This window comes from Podarcis raffonei, chromosome 12 (genome assembly GCF_027172205.1).
Source record: "Podarcis raffonei isolate rPodRaf1 chromosome 12, rPodRaf1.pri, whole genome shotgun sequence".
Taxonomy (NCBI): Eukaryota; Metazoa; Chordata; class Lepidosauria; order Squamata; family Lacertidae; genus Podarcis; species Podarcis raffonei.
In genome coordinates this window covers 27,267,756-27,286,851 of record NC_070613.1, presented here as the reverse complement: position 1 = coordinate 27,286,851, position 19,096 = coordinate 27,267,756, and the positions used below count along the sequence as shown (strand labels likewise).

General features: G+C 41.6%; 1 protein-coding gene across 1 annotated transcript; it reads left to right on the top strand.

Moving 5' to 3' along the window:
* Nucleotides 1-4,928: 4,928 nt before the first annotated feature.
* SAMD9L (sterile alpha motif domain containing 9 like) lies at nucleotides 4,929-18,292 on the top strand. The gene is made up of 4 exons (XM_053410419.1): nucleotides 4,929-5,093; nucleotides 5,635-5,688; nucleotides 11,043-11,112; nucleotides 11,626-18,292. The coding sequence occupies exons 3-4, from the start codon at nucleotides 11,099-11,101 to the stop codon at nucleotides 16,436-16,438; spliced, it is 4,827 nt and encodes a 1,608-aa protein (XP_053266394.1). The 5' UTR covers nucleotides 4,929-5,093; nucleotides 5,635-5,688; nucleotides 11,043-11,098; the 3' UTR covers nucleotides 16,439-18,292.
* The last annotated feature ends 804 nt before the right edge of the window (nucleotides 18,293-19,096 follow it).

Sequence of the window (19,096 nt, the reverse complement as noted above, 5' to 3'; positions counted from 1 at the left end):
GCAAGGCCCTTTGCCCCTGGACTAGGAGGCGGGGACCAGACTCACCCTGCTCAGCATAAGAGACTCCTGAGAGGCTGGAGGGACATTGCCCTGCTGTGAGTCCTAAATGTTTTAAAATAGTTTTTAATCTGTGGTATTTTAAATTTTGTTTTTGTTTTTGTTTTGTTCTTTGGGGCGTGGGATAAACAGCTTCTGATTAGTTTAATTTTAGTATAACTGTATTTTTTGTTCGTTTTTCTTTTTTTAATTAGCTTCTACTGTTTTATTGGTTTATTATATAGTTTGTAGAACATATTCTGTTCTGAAGGGGAGAGGGTAAGGGCTGCCTGGGAGTGGGCCCCAGCCAACAGAATGGCTGGGACAAGTTCCACGGGGGGGGGGGGATGCACTGGGACACCAGATCTCAGTGATCATGGGCAGGAGGAGGAGTTATGCTAAGACCAGACCATGTCATTACCAAGGAGGCAGGTTGAGGTGTTGTTTGAGGACTATCCCTGCCTCCGGGTCTGGTCTTGACTGGAAGGATACTGGAATCAGCAAGGGAGACCCAAATGACCTGAAGGTGCTGCTGTGCAATGCCAAGTCAATGATTCATAAAACCACTGCCATCCACGACTTGATCGTTGATGGAGGACTTGACCTGGCATGTGTAACAGAGACTTGGTTGGATGAAGCAGATGGGCCTGTTCTCAGCGCTGCTTGTCCACCAGGTTTCTCTTACACACAGCAACCCAGGTCATATGGGCAGCAAGGGGGGGGGGTTGCAGTGATTGTTAAGGAAGTCATTAGCTGACACCAGGCATCCTATTGGGAAGACCCAGTTTTCTGAGTGCATGTTTTGGAAGTTGGGCAATAGGGGCAGTACAGGATTCCTTTTGGTGTACCGACCTCCCCGCTGCACCAAGGATTCCCTGCCTGAGCTGCTTTAGATTGTGGTGGATGTTTTCCTGGAGATACCTAGTTTGGTTGTCCTAGGGGATTTTAGCATCCATGCCGACACGCCCTTACAAGGGGCCGCTCAGGACTTTGTGGAAAGCATGGCCTCCATGGGGCTGTCCCTGAATAAGTTTGGCCCAACTCATAGTCACAGACATGCCTTAGACCTGGTGTTTACCTCTATGGATGTGGGTGATCTGACACTAAGTAAAAGTGAAACAAAACAAGTGCCATGGTCGGATTGCTTCCTGGTGCAACTGGACTTCTCCACGACCCTTCCCCTCTGCAGGGAGGTGAGACTGATTCAGATGGTCCGCCCTGCCATTTAATGGATCCAAATGGTTTCCAAAGATTGGTAGGGGATGTTTTATCCCATGTTGATGGCCTTTCAGCTGATTCCCTGGTGTCCTGCTGGAATGCAGAGTTAACCAGGGCTATTGACTGGCTCTGAAGCACCCTCTCCGATTGCATGGAGCCCCGTAGTTTTCCCCAGAGCTGAGGGTGATGAAACAATCACTGAGACGGCTAGAGCGCCAGTGGCAGAAAATTCATTCTGAATCGGACCGGAAACGGTTTAGAGCTTAACGTCGAGGCTACCAAGTGGTGAAGTGATGGCGAAGAGGACTTTCTTCGCCGCCTCTATGGCATCTGCAGAAAACAGCAGCAGGAGACTCTTTCAGTTGGTTCGCAATCTAACAGAACCACCTTCGCCATCATGGGCGGGGTATAAATATTATTATTATTATTAGAGTCATATAATACCTATTCTGCAGGATCTGCACTGGCTACCTACTGGTTATCAAGCTCAATTTAAGATGTCAGTGCTGACATATAAACTCTTAAATGATTTGGGACCCAAGTACTTAACAGATCACCTCATATCAGTCAATGTGGCCTCTGTTATTGGCAAATATTTACACGTGTATCCCTTTCTGTTTCAGGAAATGATAATTCATGCATACTTGCTTTAACCTGTAGACATATACTGACATATACAGGTTCCTAAACATTCCACACACACACACACACACCAAGCTAATATGTTTAATGTGATTAACAGTTAACCAATCCACTGAGTATAAGTCAAGCCTCTGTTGGGTCCAATTTTGGATTACATTGCCTCTGGAAGAATGAACCCTACCACTAAGCAGTGTGGGCAGCTGCCACAGGTGGCACATGCTGTGGTGGGGTAGCTGCAATCTTGACAGAGTTGGAGGCTGCAGGTCAGGTACATGGCTCAGAGCTGAAGACTGGGAGATCATTGCATCTGATGCTTGGGGACAGTAGCCCCCAGGGATCCTCCCCAAACACCAGGCTTTGTAGGGCCAGAACCCAGACCCTCACAGGCACCTTCCCCTTAGGAACCAGATGCCTCCCACTACACGGCAGCTAGACTGGTGGCTGGGAGCAGCCGCTGAGACCATATAACACCGGTCTTGAAAGACCTACACTGGCTCCCAGTATGTTTCCGAGCACAATTCAAAGTCTTGGCACTGACCTTTAAAGCCCTAAACAGCCTCGGTCCAGTATACCTGAAGGAACGTCTCCACCCCCATCGTTCTGCCCGGACACTGAGGTCCACCTCCGGGGGCCTTCTGGCGGTTCCCTCGCTACATGAAGCCAAGTTACAGGGAACCAGGCAGAGGGCTTTCTCGGTAGTGGCACCCGCCCTGTGGAATGCCCTCCCATCAGATGTCAAAGAGAAAAATAACTACCAAACTTTCAGAAGACATCTGAAGGCAGTCCTGTTTAGGGAAGCTTTTAGTGTTTAATAGGTTATTGTATTTTAGTTTTTTTGTTGGAAGCCGCCCATAGTGGCTGGAGAAACCCAGCCAGATGGGCAGGGTATAAATAATTATTTTATTTTTATTTTTATTTTTATTTTTATTATTATTATTATTATTATTATTATTACTATTATTATTATTATTACACGTCAGTCCAGTGGCGCAGGGAGTGCACCACGAGGGTGACCAGGCAGCAGAGGGGGAATGCCAGTCTTTAACAGGCCGCCCCTTTAAGGTTATTCTACATGGGGATGGCGCCCCGAGGAAGTAGTCTGGACAGAGGGCTTAAAAGGCCTCAATGTGCTCTCAACTTGTTGGAGCAAGGGACTTATTTAGAGGTATTGATGATGATGATGATGATGATGATTACTATTTATACCCTGCCCATCTGGCGGGGTTTCCCCAGCAACTCTGGGCAGCTTCCAACAGATTATTAAAACACGATAAAACATCAAACATTAAAAGCTTCCCTAGACAGGGCTGCCTTTGATGTCTTCTAAAAGTAAGCTGGTTGTTTATTTCTTTGACATCTAATGGGAGGGCGTTCCATTGGGCAAGCGCCACTGCCGAGAAGGTCCCCTGCATGGTTCCCTGTAACCTCAGTTCTTGCAGTGAGGGAACCGCCAGAAGGCCCTTGGCGCTGGACCTCAGTGTCCGGGCTGAACGATGGAGGTGGAGACGCTCCTTCAGGTATACTGGTTGCCTTTGGCCAGTCTTGCCACCAGCCAGCCTTGTGACTTTGCTCTGTATACCTACTTTCTCAGATGTAGGGTAGTGAGAGCATGGGGCAGCACCAATTTCCCAACAACACCCTTTGTGACATTCACTCCATGGTCAGGGGAAAGGACTCCTACACGCAGAAGCTTTTCGCAGCCAATCAGTCATGTGAGTTTGCGCTGCAGTCTGTTTAATTTTACTATTTGTCTTGCATTATTGCTTTGATCTGTATTTTATAGTAGTTTTATTCGGCTATTTTAAAACTGTATGTCAAAGGTCACTTTGAGAGCTTGGTTTTAGTTGGAAAACACTCAAGAAGTTTGTGTAATAAATAGGAATGGGGGGGCGGAATTGATTACGTTTGCATTTAAAAGAGAATTTGCTTTGTTCACACTTTCCAAAACGACACACAAACTGAAACATAGGCACCCTTCGAAATTCACACTTCTCTGAATTTTGCAGTGAAGTTTTCCAGCCAAGTAATGTGTACAAAAAAGAATATACCGTATTTTTTGCTCTATAGGATGCACCCAACCATAGGACACACCTTGTTTTAGAGGGGGAGAACAAGAAAAAAAATTCTCCCCTCTCTGCACAGCGCCCCTTCAGCGAAGTGGCAGGGAAGGCTGCGCACAGCCTTTGCGCTGCCCCCCCCGAGCTTGTGGGGCTGGCGGTGGGGGGAAGCGCTGCTTTCCCTCACCGCCAGCCTCAAAGACCAGGTTGGGGAGCAGTGCAAAAGCTGTGCACAGCCTTCCCGCTGCCCCCCGAGCTTGTGGGGCTGGCGGTGGGGGGAAGCGCTGCTTTCCCCCAGCCTCAAATAGCAGGTCGGGGCTGGCAAGGAAGCCCGGGTCCCCCCCCAGCCCCATGGACCACACATCTATTAGCAAAAATAACATACAGACGTCTTCTATTGGGGAAAATGCTTTGCAAAAATGTGTATATTAGGCAAAATTGCATACAAACGTGCACATTAAGAGAAATTCTGATGAATTTTCAAAATGACTTTAAAAAATAAGTAAATACAAAAGCTGATGTGGAAATGTGGGGAACTGAACTTAAGATGGGGGAAATGAGAAAACAAACTGAAGGTGAGAGATTCTCTCATCTTTAGATTATCTAAAATGATAAAATAAATAAATATAAATTTCTATCTGCATCTGAAAAGCTCCTGACATAGATCTTGAAAAGGATCCCTTGTTGTGCCTGCATGGTCTTAGAATGTGGATGAGCTTGAGCCATAAAAGTTCATACATGTATCCCTAACATTATATTGATTTCAGAGATAGAAACACATACCCCATATCAGAAGCTTTCAAAGATTAGTCAGTAAAATTATCTGGTACTTATGTGATGTTTTCAATGGGTGTTACTGTACATATTACTCATTGAATAACAATGGTTGAGGAAGTGGTTTTTTGTTTTTTTTAAGCCAACTTGCCTCGTTGCTACTTGCAGATCATGTGACAGGAGTTGGCAAAAAAAAAACCTGCTTCTTAGTCCCTTGCAAAGTGATTTTGTAGATGTGCTTGTCTCTTGCAACTAACAGAAGAAGCAACTAACAGAAGAACCAAGAACAGAGATATTTGGGTTTCTCTGACTGAACAAAATGTATTTATCCAGCATTTGTGGCATGGAGTCTGCATAACTATCTTGGTAAGTGATTTATTATAGAGATGAAGACTGATAAGATATACTTCCTCAAAAGCCAGAGAAAAGTGATATTAAAATGATTGTATCCTTTGTACTATATGGAAATAAATTTATGGGGCATCGGACTGTCTTTGTGAAAGAGTTCTTTTATAGGATAATTGTGTTTTATAGGATAAATACTTATTGCAGCAACTCAGTATTAGGTCTAACTTTTATTAAATTAGTTCTAAGAAACCAAACTGAAAACTTTGGGGTTCAGAAAAAGTATTAAGTATTCAAGTAACTGTGGATTTTAAAAATTGTTTTCTCCCTCTGTAATAGAGCTAGATAGCTGCCTGCATTTTTCTCCCCTTCCAAAAATTACTTTCCAAGTAGTTTCCAAGTATTTTTAAAACACCCATTTCACTTTTTAAATAAGTAATAGTCTGAGCCGTGCAAAAAAAAGTAAAAAAAAAAAGGTAAAACTAATTTGGTGAAAAACATACAGAGTTGAGATGGAAAGTGTCACACCCATAAATGCTTTCGTTTTTGTTTCGTTTCCTAGAACTGCTGCTCTTCAGTTAAAATAGTTGGAAAGCCTGAGCACTTCAAGATAACGGTAAGCATTAATCTTTGAGTGCATTTATATGTATGTCTACTCAGAAGTAAGTTTTATGAAGTTCAGTTTTCTCCCACGTAAGCCTTGCAGTCACAATTAATATTTATTAATGGATCGAAATGTGTTTTTAATAGGATCTATTACAAATCCATACATTGTTTCCCCTGCCCCTGCACCCCCATATTTTATATTCACAACAGCCCTGTGAGGTGGGTCAGGCTCTGAGGTAGTGACTGACTCAAAATCACCTAGTGAGATTTGTAGCTGAGTGGGGATTTGAACCTGGGTCTCCTCTGTCCCAGTCCACCACTCTAACTGCTAAACCACACTGTCTATGGTGTACATATCTGGTTAGGTGCAACGTATTGTGACTGGCCAATTGACCCAAGTCACCCAGAACTGCATGAGGCAGGGACCACCAACTCACCACCAGGGCGAAAAACATCATTGGCGGCAATGGGTATCAGGCTGGCAGCCAAGTTGGAGGGAGAATAGCAGCGACTTCTTTTGCCTGCATAGGGGCAGAGAGAGGCAGAGAGATGTATGTGAGAGTGAGAGACTGGAGTTATGTGAGATTTGAACCTTTTTAGTCAGGATCTCTGAATACTAATGTCCAATATCGGTCTATTTTTGGGATGTAGCCAATCCACACATATTGGTATGAGAAGCTGAGAGTTTTCGATAGGTGTGGTGCACTTAAACAAAACAGCTTTGCTGTGGTGTGCACACACACCCAGATCAAACATAGCTTGTCGGTCAGACCAAAACTCAACCTTCAGCAACCCAGTGAAGGTCCTTAAGCAGCGAAACAAATGAGCACTTTATCAACCATTTTCTCTCCCTCTCTTTTACTTACTCTTTAAAAGCTTGGGAGGACCGTGTGAATGCTTGGTACGATGTATTCTGTAACTGTTATTCACAATAGCAACGTAAGAAGTTCTTTCTCCCACCACAAAAGTTTAGAGGATGTGACATCATACAGTTCGATGTGTCAGATTTTCTAACTGTTATTGAAAAAATTAGACATATAGTCATGCCTCGGGTTGAAGTAGCTTCGGGTTGAGCGTTTTCGGGTTGTGCTCCGCGGCGACCCGGAAGTAACGGAACGGGTTGCTTCCAGGTTTCGCCGCATGTGCAGACACTCAAAATGACATCACGTGCATGCACGGAAGCGGCGAATCACGATCTGTGCACACGCAGATGCACAGACGCGGGTTGCATTCTGCTCTGGATGCGAACGGTGCTCCGGATCAGATCCCGTTCGTATCCAGAGGTACCACTGTACGTCAGTGGGTTTAGGATTGCACCCTAAGAGTACAGTTGTACCTTGGTTGTGAAAAGCCTTGCAACTCAAACGTTTGGCTCCCGAACACCGCAAACCCAGAAGTGAGTGTTCTGTGAACCCAAATATCTGACCCTGCTTCCATGGCTTCCGCTTGAGCGCAGGAAGCTCCTGCAAGCAATCAGAAGCCGCACCTTGGTTTTCAAAAGTTTTTGGAAGTTGAACGGACTTCCGGAACGGATTTCGTTCGAGAACTAAGGTGCTGACTAGAAACGCTTCGAATTTTAGCCATAGCAGCTTTGTGATTACTTGTTAGCTACTTCATCAACTTTGTCGTTAAGGTGCTGCAAGGCACTTGGTTCGTTTTGCCACAGAATAACAGGATTGCTCCTCTGGAAATTTGTTAACGTTGAAAGAGATCACACAGGCAAGGCAGCTGATTTGTAAATATCCATAGATGGCTAAAATATGCATGTCTATTGCGAAGTATGAGGTGTGTATTTCCACATTAGAGATTACATTTTCACATAGCAGATGAAGAAAGACTTGTGCAAAATAGATTAATTGCAGCGGAACACAATATGCCAGATGAACGTGTGAATGAATGCCAGAATGGGCTGAGACACATGCAAGTACAAATGCACCAGCAGGGCCAGACTAGTGCTTCTGCCAGTTCATTTGCACTGCATCACCCTCCTTGTCACCTCACCCTCCTCCCTTCCTGGTATGCAATAGCAACCCACCTGTTGGAAAACTAGTATAGCAGCACCCCTCCATCCCACAAAGCACTTGAGTCAGATCAACAATTATTATTTTTTTATTTTTTAAAAATGCACAGAAATGATGGAAATGTAAACTCTGCAATAACTGAAATACTAGAAAATAAAAATAAATAGCTGAACAGCTACCCAAAGCAAATGTATCTTACTAAGCCCTAAATTCCCAAAATTTCCACCTAGTTAAAAGCTTACTGAATTCCCAGTCTTATAGATTAAACATTGGGGTGGGAGGCTGTAGCTACCAATCCAAGTAGGGATCCGAGGAACTATGGTTTCTGCAGACTAATGGGGGGAATTGAGAAAGATGGAACCTAGGATCTACAATTTTATTATCTTGTGCAGTGGTCCTCAACCAGTGGTCCGTGGCTGATGCCTTAGATCCCAGCTCCCCGGAGATAAACCTATGTAACTGCCCTCCACTGGAAGCAAAATACTGGGAGAGGGAGACATGGATTTGTGGTCAGATCAAAAAAGGCTACTATAGGCAACTTATACAGGGGTCACATCCCAAGCCCCCACATGCGTCAGTGAAATGTACATGTCAGGAGCAAGCTGGAGAGCTCTAGTGGCTTATGAGGGGACGTCCTCTTCAGCCTCTGGGGAGGGTCTTCTCGCAAGCCACTAGGGCTTTCCAGGGCGCTCCCCACTTCCAGGTTCCGGGCACCAGTGGCGAAGCTGCATGCTCCACTACCAGAGGTGGAGAGCAGGCAGGGGCATGGCTGGCGTGCCCTGGGGTGCAACGCGTGCCCTGGGGCATGGCACGCCGCCTGCAAGGGCATGGCACACGTTCTCTGGGCGTGACACACCATCTGTGATGCCCAGCATGTGGTGCATTTCAGGGGGTGCTGTGATGGCACCCAACCGGAATAGTGGTGCCAGGGGCGGTCCGCTCCCTTTACACCCCCGTTCCTCCACCAGTGCCAGGCACTGCATGTCTGTGTGGTCACATGCGGGTAGGTCATGCTCAAGTTGGAAGTTGCCTGGGAGAATTTAGGGTTGGTGCATAGGCACCAACTCTAAGGGGCCCAGGCTGCGCCCCACAATTTTGAGAACAATCAGTGAGGGAAGGGAGAATGCAAAAGCATCCCTTTGGTTTGAGATGATTTTCCACTTTTCAAAGTACACTTTTCTGATTGGAAATTGCTGCAGGATTTCTGGGGAGGAAATTACTTCCATCTTTGCAGATATAATGCCCAAAAATGACAACCGAGACGGTGGTTCACATTAAAAAACAAAAAACTGGGCGGGGAGAGGAAAGGGAGGAGAGAATGAGAGTGATTTTCTAGCCTTTTTTCTTGGACTCCATTGGAAGCCTGTTTGGCAACTTCTCCAAAGTAAAAAGGTAAAAGCTAAAGGACCCCTGGATGGTTAAGTCCAGTCAAAGGTGACTATAGGGATGCAGCACTCATTTCGCTTTCAGGGTGAGGGATCCAGCGTTTGTCCACAGACAGATTTCCAGGTCATGTAGCCAGCATCACTAAACCACTTCTGGCACAACGGTGGACCATGACGGAAACCAGAGCGCACAGAAATACTGTTTACCTTCCTGCTGCAGCAGTACCTATTTATCTACTTGCACTGGTGAGCTTTCGAACTGCTAGGTTGGCAGGAGCTGAGACAGAGCAAAGGGAGCTCACTCCATCATGGGGATTCGAACTGCGCTTCTTCCTATCAGCAAGCCATAGTGGTTGTAATCTGTGCTCTAGGTCACAGTATGGTATAAGGAAGTGGGCAATGTGTAGTCTGAATACAAGACTCCTAGAATCAAATTTAATGAAACTGACTGAGCAGCCTGCAGCAAGTCCACTCTCCACTGTCCCTGCTCCGAACCATCACAAGATGGTTGCAAGAATGACCAAATTTAGATTAAGAATTGTAAAGTATGCTGGCTGCTGCAAAATAGTGAATTATATTTGGTATATTTTTTTCCAAATTTTATTATTATTATTATTAAGAAAATTTGTTTTCATCTTTCCCCAACTTACAAAAGCAACATTTAGCAGGGCAATAAATGACTCATTATTTTTTAAATGCCTTTTCAAAGCTCTACTGCTTAAATTTTAAGCCTTGAAAAGAAATCATAGGCAAAACCGCTAAATGATGAAACAACACAAGTTTTTGCCAAGTATTCCACAGGGGAACCACAGAAAGAATGTAGTTGGTCAAGGGTTGAGAACCTCTGATCTACTGTAAAAGGGACCCAGAATGGTCCAAATTGTAATGGTTATAGGGGTTGCTCGTGCGTAAGTTACCGCCACTCTAGGCTAGGTTGCCTGGTTAAACCTTTTCTGTCTGGACAGCCATTCACTTCGTGGCTGTTCAGTCGCTAGCAGAATCCGTCAGTGGGCGTTTCTTGAACCTCTTCCAGCAAAGAAGTTCTTTGACGCCAAGTCACCGCCTACTCTCGCTGCGCGGAAGTCTTCTGCGCAGGGTAGTTGTGGGCAGCGGAGGACCTGTGCTCTCCTCGCTGGTCTCCTGCGAAGAGTCCTGGAGCCCCCTCTCCACTTCCCCCATCGGCCCCCCTTTATCCCTGGTGTTACGCTGATTTCCTTCCCCAGCCGAAGAGCTGCCTCTCTCCCTGCTGGGCCCTTCTCCAGCATCGCTGTGGAGCCTTGCCTCCTCCTCTAGCTCCGATGGCAGTTCCCTGACACAAATGGAAAGTCATTTCAGGGTAAAAATTGAGGGAAAATGTTTAAAACTGGAATGGTCTAAGCCGTGCAAGAGAATAAACAGAATGTAAAATAAAAATGCATTGATTTATAGCACAGAATGAGTCAAACATCTGGCCTCAAAAGGCTGACTCAGAGAAAATGGCTAAGAACAAATCTGAGGGTGGAATATGCTCAAAGAAATCCCTTCTCTAAAACAAAGAAGGCAAAAAGGCAAGCTGGGCTCCAAAGGACTTGGACCAAAAAAATATATATTGGGGGGAAATGGGGGGAAATAAAATTAAGCAAAAGAAAGCAAGTGACTTCTAACCATGAGATGCAGTATTTTTGATTCCTCTAGATCTCTACGTTTTCCTGTCTTCTGATTCATTATTTTCTCACATATCACCTTTTTTCACTTACATTCCATTAGTGGTAAATGACAAATCAGTGGAAGGCCCATGTAAACATAGGAAGTTTATTTCATTTTTAATTAATGTGGAAGTGGATGGACATATTCCTAAGCCACATAAAGTAAGGGTTTGATTATCTTCTATATGTTGCATTATTTCTTCTTGATTAAATTATACAGCAGCTATTTAAAAATAAGTAAATGTTTCTTGGTTTTGGTTTTCTGGCTTTCAGATGTCATTTTAATAAGGAAGACCAACTAGACAGCACACTGACAGAAGAACTCAAATATGGGGAAGAAAAGGTAAGCTGAATTAAAACGAACAAAAATATAGAAAGTGATTTGGGAGGTTATATAGGGTTGCCATACGTCCGAAATTTCCTGGACATAACTCATAAACTTTGCTCAACAACTTTTGTGTCTGGATTTCCACTTTTTGAAATATGGCAACCCTTTGTTATAACGAGATTTAAACATCAGGGTTTTCAAATTAACTTCACTGAAAAATCTGAGTCTGATCTCCAAAATGTAAACTTCCTTCCCACTAAATAGAAGCCTATCCATTTAAATCTTTTTAGATGTGTGGTGCAAGACATAGGACAGGATTATGTAGAACAGTGTTCTTTGACCTAAAGATTGGACAACTCTATTCAACCCCAACAGGATGATGGGCAGTATAGTCCATTCACATAAAGAGAATCAAAGTTAAATAACACTGATGCAGATGAAGGGGTGTTTGCAAAATGTTGAATGTAGTGTAGAAAGAAAAGGTTTGTTTTCATTAATGCGGTGTATTGCTTATTTTTTTCTTAAAAGGCCTAAAAACATCAAGAAAAGCAACCAGCTAGATTTGCCTGAAATAATTGAGGACTGGACTAAGGAACACGTAAAACAATGGGTGACAAATGAACTTAAGCTTGAGGAGAAACATGGCGACATCCTTCTTCATCAAGATGTGACAGGCGCCATTTTGAAACTTTTAACCAAGCAAGACCTCACAGAAATGGGTATAACCTATGGCCCAGCTTGCCAAATAATGCACGCACTGGGAAAAAAGGATGTTCCAGGTGAAAGCCCTAGGAATTCTTCTGGACAAGAACGTAGCGCAAGGCCTTTTGATACTGACTCTTCAATTAAAAGTGAAGATGCAGGTGCAATGAAAGAAAATGGCAAAGGGAATTCAGCCGGTGCTGATGCGTCACCAGCATTTGCAATATCTAAATCCACTGAGCCACCAGAATCTGTACTTGAAGAAACAAGAAAAGATATGGCTCACCAAGGAAATGGAAATAACCAGCTTCCAACTAGACAAACTTGTCTACCCTACCCTTTTGATGAGTTTCACATTAGCCATCGTTATATTCAACATTATGTCCTTCATATACCTGAAACAGGTCCCCTCAATCTTATTGATCCAGTCCATGAATTTAAACTCTTTACAAATACAGAAAATGCAACAGAAGAGGATATGAAGATGAAATTTTGCAATGAGGTTTTCAGATTTGCTGCAGCATGCATGAACTCCCGCACCAATGGTACTATCCACTTGGGAGTCCGGGACAAGCCACATGGAGAAATTATTGGAGTAAAAGTTCAAAATAAAGAGAAATATATTAGCTATTTTGAGTTAATAAACAAATACTTTGGAGATGCTGTCATTGGTGTTGCAAAAGATTGCATTAGGAAACCTCGGTTTGTGGAAGTATTGCAACAAAACAGCATCCCATCAGAAACATTTGTTATTGAAATTGATGTGGTTCCAAAGTACTCTAGTTGCCTATCTAAATATTTCCCTACTAAGAACTACAGTTTTAAGACTAAAAAATGGGATCCATGTTTGTTTATAAGAGATGGTGCATCTTCCAAAAACCTCTTAAAATCTAAGGATAAAACAGAACATAAATCATTTTTGGCCAAACTGGAAAAATTAGCAGAGGACAGAAAAGAAGCTGAGGAAAAACATGGAGAAAAAAGGAGGAATATAGATGGGGAAGGTCGTAAGCTGGTGAGCTTGCTCACAGGCAACAGAGACTTGCTAGATAACTCTCATTATGACTGGTATATTTTAGTCACAAACAAATGTCATCCAAATCAGACACAGCATATAAACTTCTTGCAGGAAATAAAGTTATTTGCTGTTCTAGAGTTTGATCCGGAATCAGCAAGCAATGGTGTCGTCAAAGCATTCAGAGAAGACAGAGCTGCAAACCTTCATTTTCCAAAGCAGTACCAGATGCCTGGGAATTCAACTTCTGAAACAATTGAAAAACTTAATCTCTATCAGCAGCCAAGTTGGATTTTCTGCAACGGTAGGTCAGACTTGAACAGTGAAGCATATCAACCCTTGAGTCCTGGACTCTGGCAGCAGCAGAAGGCAGCTGAGGTTAGGAAACTGATCTCATTTCTATCCCATCCAGATATAATGCAAAGAGGAAAATTTTTGGTGGTGTTTCTCATGCTGTCAAAAGTGGAAGATCCAGGTGATCCCATGATAGAAGCTTTCTGTGCTTTTTATCAAGAACTTAATGGACTTGATGATATGCTGTGTATATGTATTGGGGCACAAACATACCCATGCTGGAGAGATCTCCTGCGAGCCAGATTTATTGAATCAGACACACTAGCAGATAGGTGCATATCTCACTTGAGCCTACCAATGGTGGATGGTACCATCCAAAAACTAAAATCAGTGACCCAAACTTCTCAGAGACTTTTGCCATCAAAGGGGGGTTCTTTTACAATTCTCTCAAAGAAAGAAGAAGACTTTATGACTGCATTGGAAATACTATGTGAAAATGAATGCAAGGACACAGAAATTGAGAAAAATAAAGAAAAATTTTATGAATTTAAAAAATCCCAAGAAGAGCATTTTTATCGTGGTGGGAAAGTCTCTTGGTGGAATTTCTATTTCTCCTCTGAAAACTATTGTTTACCTTTTATTAAACGGGATGCATATGAGACGCTTGAAGAGCTGATTGAAAGAGGATCTCAGTCTCCTAAACAGTCGCCCACAAAAATTATCAACCTTTATCATCATCCGGGTTGTGGTGGTACTACTTTAGCCATGCATATTCTCTGGGAACTGAGAAAGAAATTTAGATGTGCTGTTCTGAAAAATAAAACAGTTGATTTTGCAGAAATTGCAACACAATTGACCACGTTACTTACATATGGGACATCAAACAAGTTTGATTATTTGCCAGTACTGCTACTTGTAGATGACTTTGAAGAGCAAGAAAATGTTTACCTTCTACAGCATGCTATGCAGTCTGCCATAGCAGAAAAGGGTATTCAATATGAAAATCCTATAGTTATAATCTTAAATTGCATGAGATCCCAGAATCCCGGGGAAAGCTCAAAAAGCAACAGCTTGAATAGTATTGCACTGAAACAAAAACTAAGTCCGAAAGAACAAAGGGCTTTTGAGGAAAAACTGAAAGAAATTGAAGAGCAGTATGATCATCCTGAAGATTTTTACTCATTTATGATTATGAAAAGAAATTTTGACCAGCAGTACATAGAGAATGTAGTTAAGAACACTCTAAAAGGTTTGGATGTTAGCAGTAAGCAAGCTCAACTTATTTCCTTTCTGGCACTGTTAAATTCTTACGTCACTGAGTCCACAATTTCAGTATCACAATGTGAGGAATTTTTGGGAATAAGTACTAAAAAGGCTTACTGGGGTACAGAAAACCTGGATGACAAGATGGGAAACTGCTCCAACATTATAATACAGACTGAAGTGCAAGAACGTGGGCGATACAAAGGGGTACGTATTAGTCATTCATTGATTGCTGGACAATGCTTAGAGGAATTTAAACAAACTTACAAACTAACAAAAAGTAAGATTACACTGTTGTTGTTAAGAGAGAATTTATTTTATGACATGGGCATAGGGAGAGACAAACTTCAGCAGGATGTTCAAAACATGCTGCTTATAAGGCACCGAAAGGAACATGGAGATGACGCAGACACTTTGTTTTCTCCATTAATCGAAGCAATTCAAAAAGAAGAGAGGAGTGTTGAAGTTGAAAGGGTGTTAACTGAGGCAACTCGCATATTTAGTCAAAATGTTTTTATCAGCCAAGCCTTAGCAAGGCATTTCTACATCAAGGAGAAAAACTTTAATCGTGCACTAGAGTGGGCTAGAAAAGCTAAAAAAGGTGCCCCTAACAACTCATATATATCAGACACTTTGGGTCAAGTTTATAAAAGTGAAATAAAGCATTGCCTAGAAGAAAATGCAGAGAAATCTATAACTGTTGAAATTCTGAAACGTTTGTTGAATCTTGCAAAGTGTGCCTCAGACGCATTTAAAGAATCTCAAGAACAAACAGAAAATATAGACAGTGAAAAGGAATATTTTCAGAGTATAAAATACAAGAGAAAATATGAAACATATAATACATCTGGTTACCTTGGAGAAATAGAAACTGGTCTATATGCTATAGAAATGATTGAATCCATACCTCTGTTCAACAAAAAAGATGAACTCTCTAGAAAACACATAATACAGTTTTTGTCAGGAAATGGGGGTATTCCAAAAGTCCCGGGTGATACAGAGAATGAAGAATACAGATTGACACTGGAAGAATATGCTAGTTATCTAAGTAATCTGCACACAAATTTGAAAAAAGCATTTGATTTTTTTGAGAACTACTTTGTTTTTTTGAAGCCGAAAAATCCTGAAAAAGAAATTGCAGAGCTCAAAATACGGAGAAAGGTACAAGAAGTTTTCAACAAGTATGCCGAAACATTTTGCCACTCTGATTCAGACTGGCTAATGAACTCAAAACTGAGTTCATCTTTGCAGGTGGAAAATTACAAGAAGAGTTTAGAAGCTTCCAAAGCTGACAAGTTTTCTGGAATTTTGGAACATCTCAGCAATCATGAAAAGGCTATAAGCAAAATTGAGGACGTAGTGAAACAGTATACACTTTTGCTTGATCAGAGCTCTAGCAAATCTTTGCAGAGGTACAAACTGAATTTTATCTTGGCCAACATTGTTCTTCATTGCCTCAATCCAAAATCCAAGATGGTACCATCTTTTCTAGAACTGAAAGAACAGCTTAGAACAATTTTACAGTCAGTAGGTCTAGATTATCGATTTGCAGAACCATACTTCTTGGCTTCTTTATTATTCTGGCCTGAAAATCAAAAGCAATTAGATAAAGATTCCAAACAAATGGGAAAATATATCAATTCTTTGAAGAAGGCATTTAATAGGCAGTACTGGCAAATGTGCCGTTCCAAACAACCTATAGCATTTTTCTACCTTGGAAAAGGAAGCAATCTGAGCAAATTTATTCACAAAGGAAAAATTGATCAGTCTGTTACTGCTAAGAGTAGGGGCAAGTCAAGGCAAAAGATGAGTGATGAGCTGAGTTCCCTGTGGCAGACTGGAGAGATATGGAAAACAGAGGACGCCAAACATCTTTTGCTTCGGCTGAATGGGAAGGCTGAAGATAATATCGTCTATGTCGATTACGGTATTGATGAAGACATTAGAATACCAGCATGGCCTGTTTTCTTAGGCCAGCTGAAGAGCGGTCGGAGTGTAGAAAGAGTATCTTTTTACTTGGGGTTTTCCATTGGAGGCTTGATAGCCTGTGACATAGAAATTATTTAACCCTCTTTGAAAATACATTCCGTTGTACAGCACTGTAAATTTAATTTGACCTCTCCTTTGTCTATAGCAGCAAGAGACACATGGCATTTTATCCTTACACCAGATATAGTATTTGGTTGTATCCAACTAAATTTTACTCAGAGCAGACTTGTTGAATTTGATGATCCCAAGTTAATAATTTCAATGGATATATTTGATTGTGGCTGGCTGTAGATACAACCCTTTTTCCTCCTCTTTGCCCTGAAGGGCAAGGATGTCTCCTCAATCTGTAGTACAGCCAGATGGGGCAATAGCTGAACCAATGTCACTTCCTTGGGCAATAGAAGCTTTATATTAGAATGATTGAGCTTTAAGCATAAAAGCCAGGGATGAGGCACCTTTGGCCCTACAGATGTTGTTAGACTACAGCCCCTATCATCCCTGACAATTTACCATGCTGGCTGGAGTTGATGGGAATTGGAGTCCAACAATATCTAGAGGGCCACAGGTTCCCGATCCCTGCCATAGACATACATAGGCAAAAATATTTTTCTAATAAAGGTCGTTTTAGTTTATCTTTGCAGAGGAAGAGGGAGGAGTCGAATGCTAACTGGACTGGTAGATTTTGCTAACTAATAATTTGAGATTCCCTTCGGCCAGTCCAATTACCAATTTATGAATATTAATATGATTTGATTATACAACAACCTGTTGCATAGCATGTGGCAATTTCATTATCTTTGCTTTAAGCATCTTGTATGTGATGTGTCCCATTGCAAAGACAAAGTATACTTTTCACAAAACCAACCCTGACTGAGCCGACATAAGAGGCTCCTGCAGTCAGTTTAGTTAATTTCTGTCTTGTACTTCATTTTGTAAGTTTGTTATTCCCCCCCCCTATTGTATTGGATCCATACCTAGTCATGATTTAAGTCCCCCAGATTTAAATGCAGCTAATTTACAACACAATCCAGTGCATGTATATTCAGAACAGCTTTTCTTTTTCTATTTGGCTATGCTATTTATCTGCCTGCTTCTTATATTTTCTGCTTTTCTGTTCACTTTTTTAATTATTAATTTTATTGTTGGTACCTACTTAGTTTTCTTTTGAGATGAAGCAGAGAAAAAAAGGGGTAAATAGCGTTTAAATTGTGTTCTCTTTTGTTGTAAGAAATAACATTCCATTCATCAATAGTATTATATCTATCTATCTATCTATCTATCTATCTATCTATCATCTATCTATGTAAAATAAGAACTTGATCTTGGTGGTCTGATTTTTATATTATAATCTGCTGGATTAATTAAATATTTGGGGGGGGGTCACCTGAACAGTGAACATGGAAAGCCTATAAGAGAATGGAGTGTCCCAGGACAACAAAGAGAAGTTCAGCACTGGTTCAGCTGATCAAAAATGTCATAGAATATATTTCCTTGGATATTACCAAAGGAAAATGGAAAGGTATTTGATAGGGATAATTAAGGGATGAAGATAAATCCTAAATTGGTATGAGCTGAATGACGGAGCTGTACCACCCATGGGAGAGTGGGAGAAATTCAATATTATTAGGATTTTAATGTGAACGTATCTAATTTGTAGTTTCCAAAACAATACATGAACTGAAACATAGTTGTCATTTGTAATTTGTACTTCTCTGAATTTTGTGCTGCAGTTCTTCTGCCAAATAATGTACTGTATTCATAAATGTGCATATCGGGGAAAGTGTGAAAATAACATATCAAATGCATTATACTGGGGAAATTGCTTTTAAAAATGTCGACATCGTGCAAAACTGCATACCAAAATGTGTATATTGGGAGAAAATTGCACTAAAATTCTGATGAATTTGCATTAAAAAAAATTCACAAGCTGATGCAGAAATGTGGAGTGAATTTAAGACTAGAAAAATTAGAAACTGAGAGGAAACAAAATTGAGAATTGTCCATCCCTAATTATCCCATATACTATACTATTAGCAAACTCATTATCTAAGTGCTGATCCTCATGTAGCCAAAACAGCACCATTCACACATAAGAGGCATGTAAAAGTAGTACAAAAATCTTTTGGGTGCAGGCGAACCTTAAGAAGAGGCACAAAACAGCCCAGTGAGGACTGAGCATGGTCAATGGACACAGAATTTAACTTGTGACTGACTGCTGGAAGAAACCAGAGGGAAGAGAGAATGGAATGGAGTGGCTGGAATTTTTGAACACATTGCAACATTTGGTTGCAAGTCACATTCTTCTCCACCATTTGCCCCCCTGCCCTGTTTTTTTTTAATGCCTTTTCTTATATAAACCCAATCATAGATTGATAGACATACCTGCATATATTACAAACTGAACTAATATGAGGACTAAAGCTCACTTGTATTAATCCCGACATTGCTCAGATCTCTTATTCTGGCAGATAATGTTGCTCCTCCAAAATAGATTTGGCCTCCTTGGGCAGCTTTTGCCATCTAAGGCTTCAATGTTTCACGTATGGGGTCTGTATGTAAATCCACTGCCTATAGTAGGGCTAGCATCTGAATAAACGTTGTATAGGTTATCGAATAATCTATTTTGGTAATTCCTAAAAAAGGTTATCAACTTATTTGAAATGAGAGAATGCTATAGGAGTATAAAAGCCATTTATGAAAAAGCCAGCTTAATCATAAACAATGAAAAAACAATTC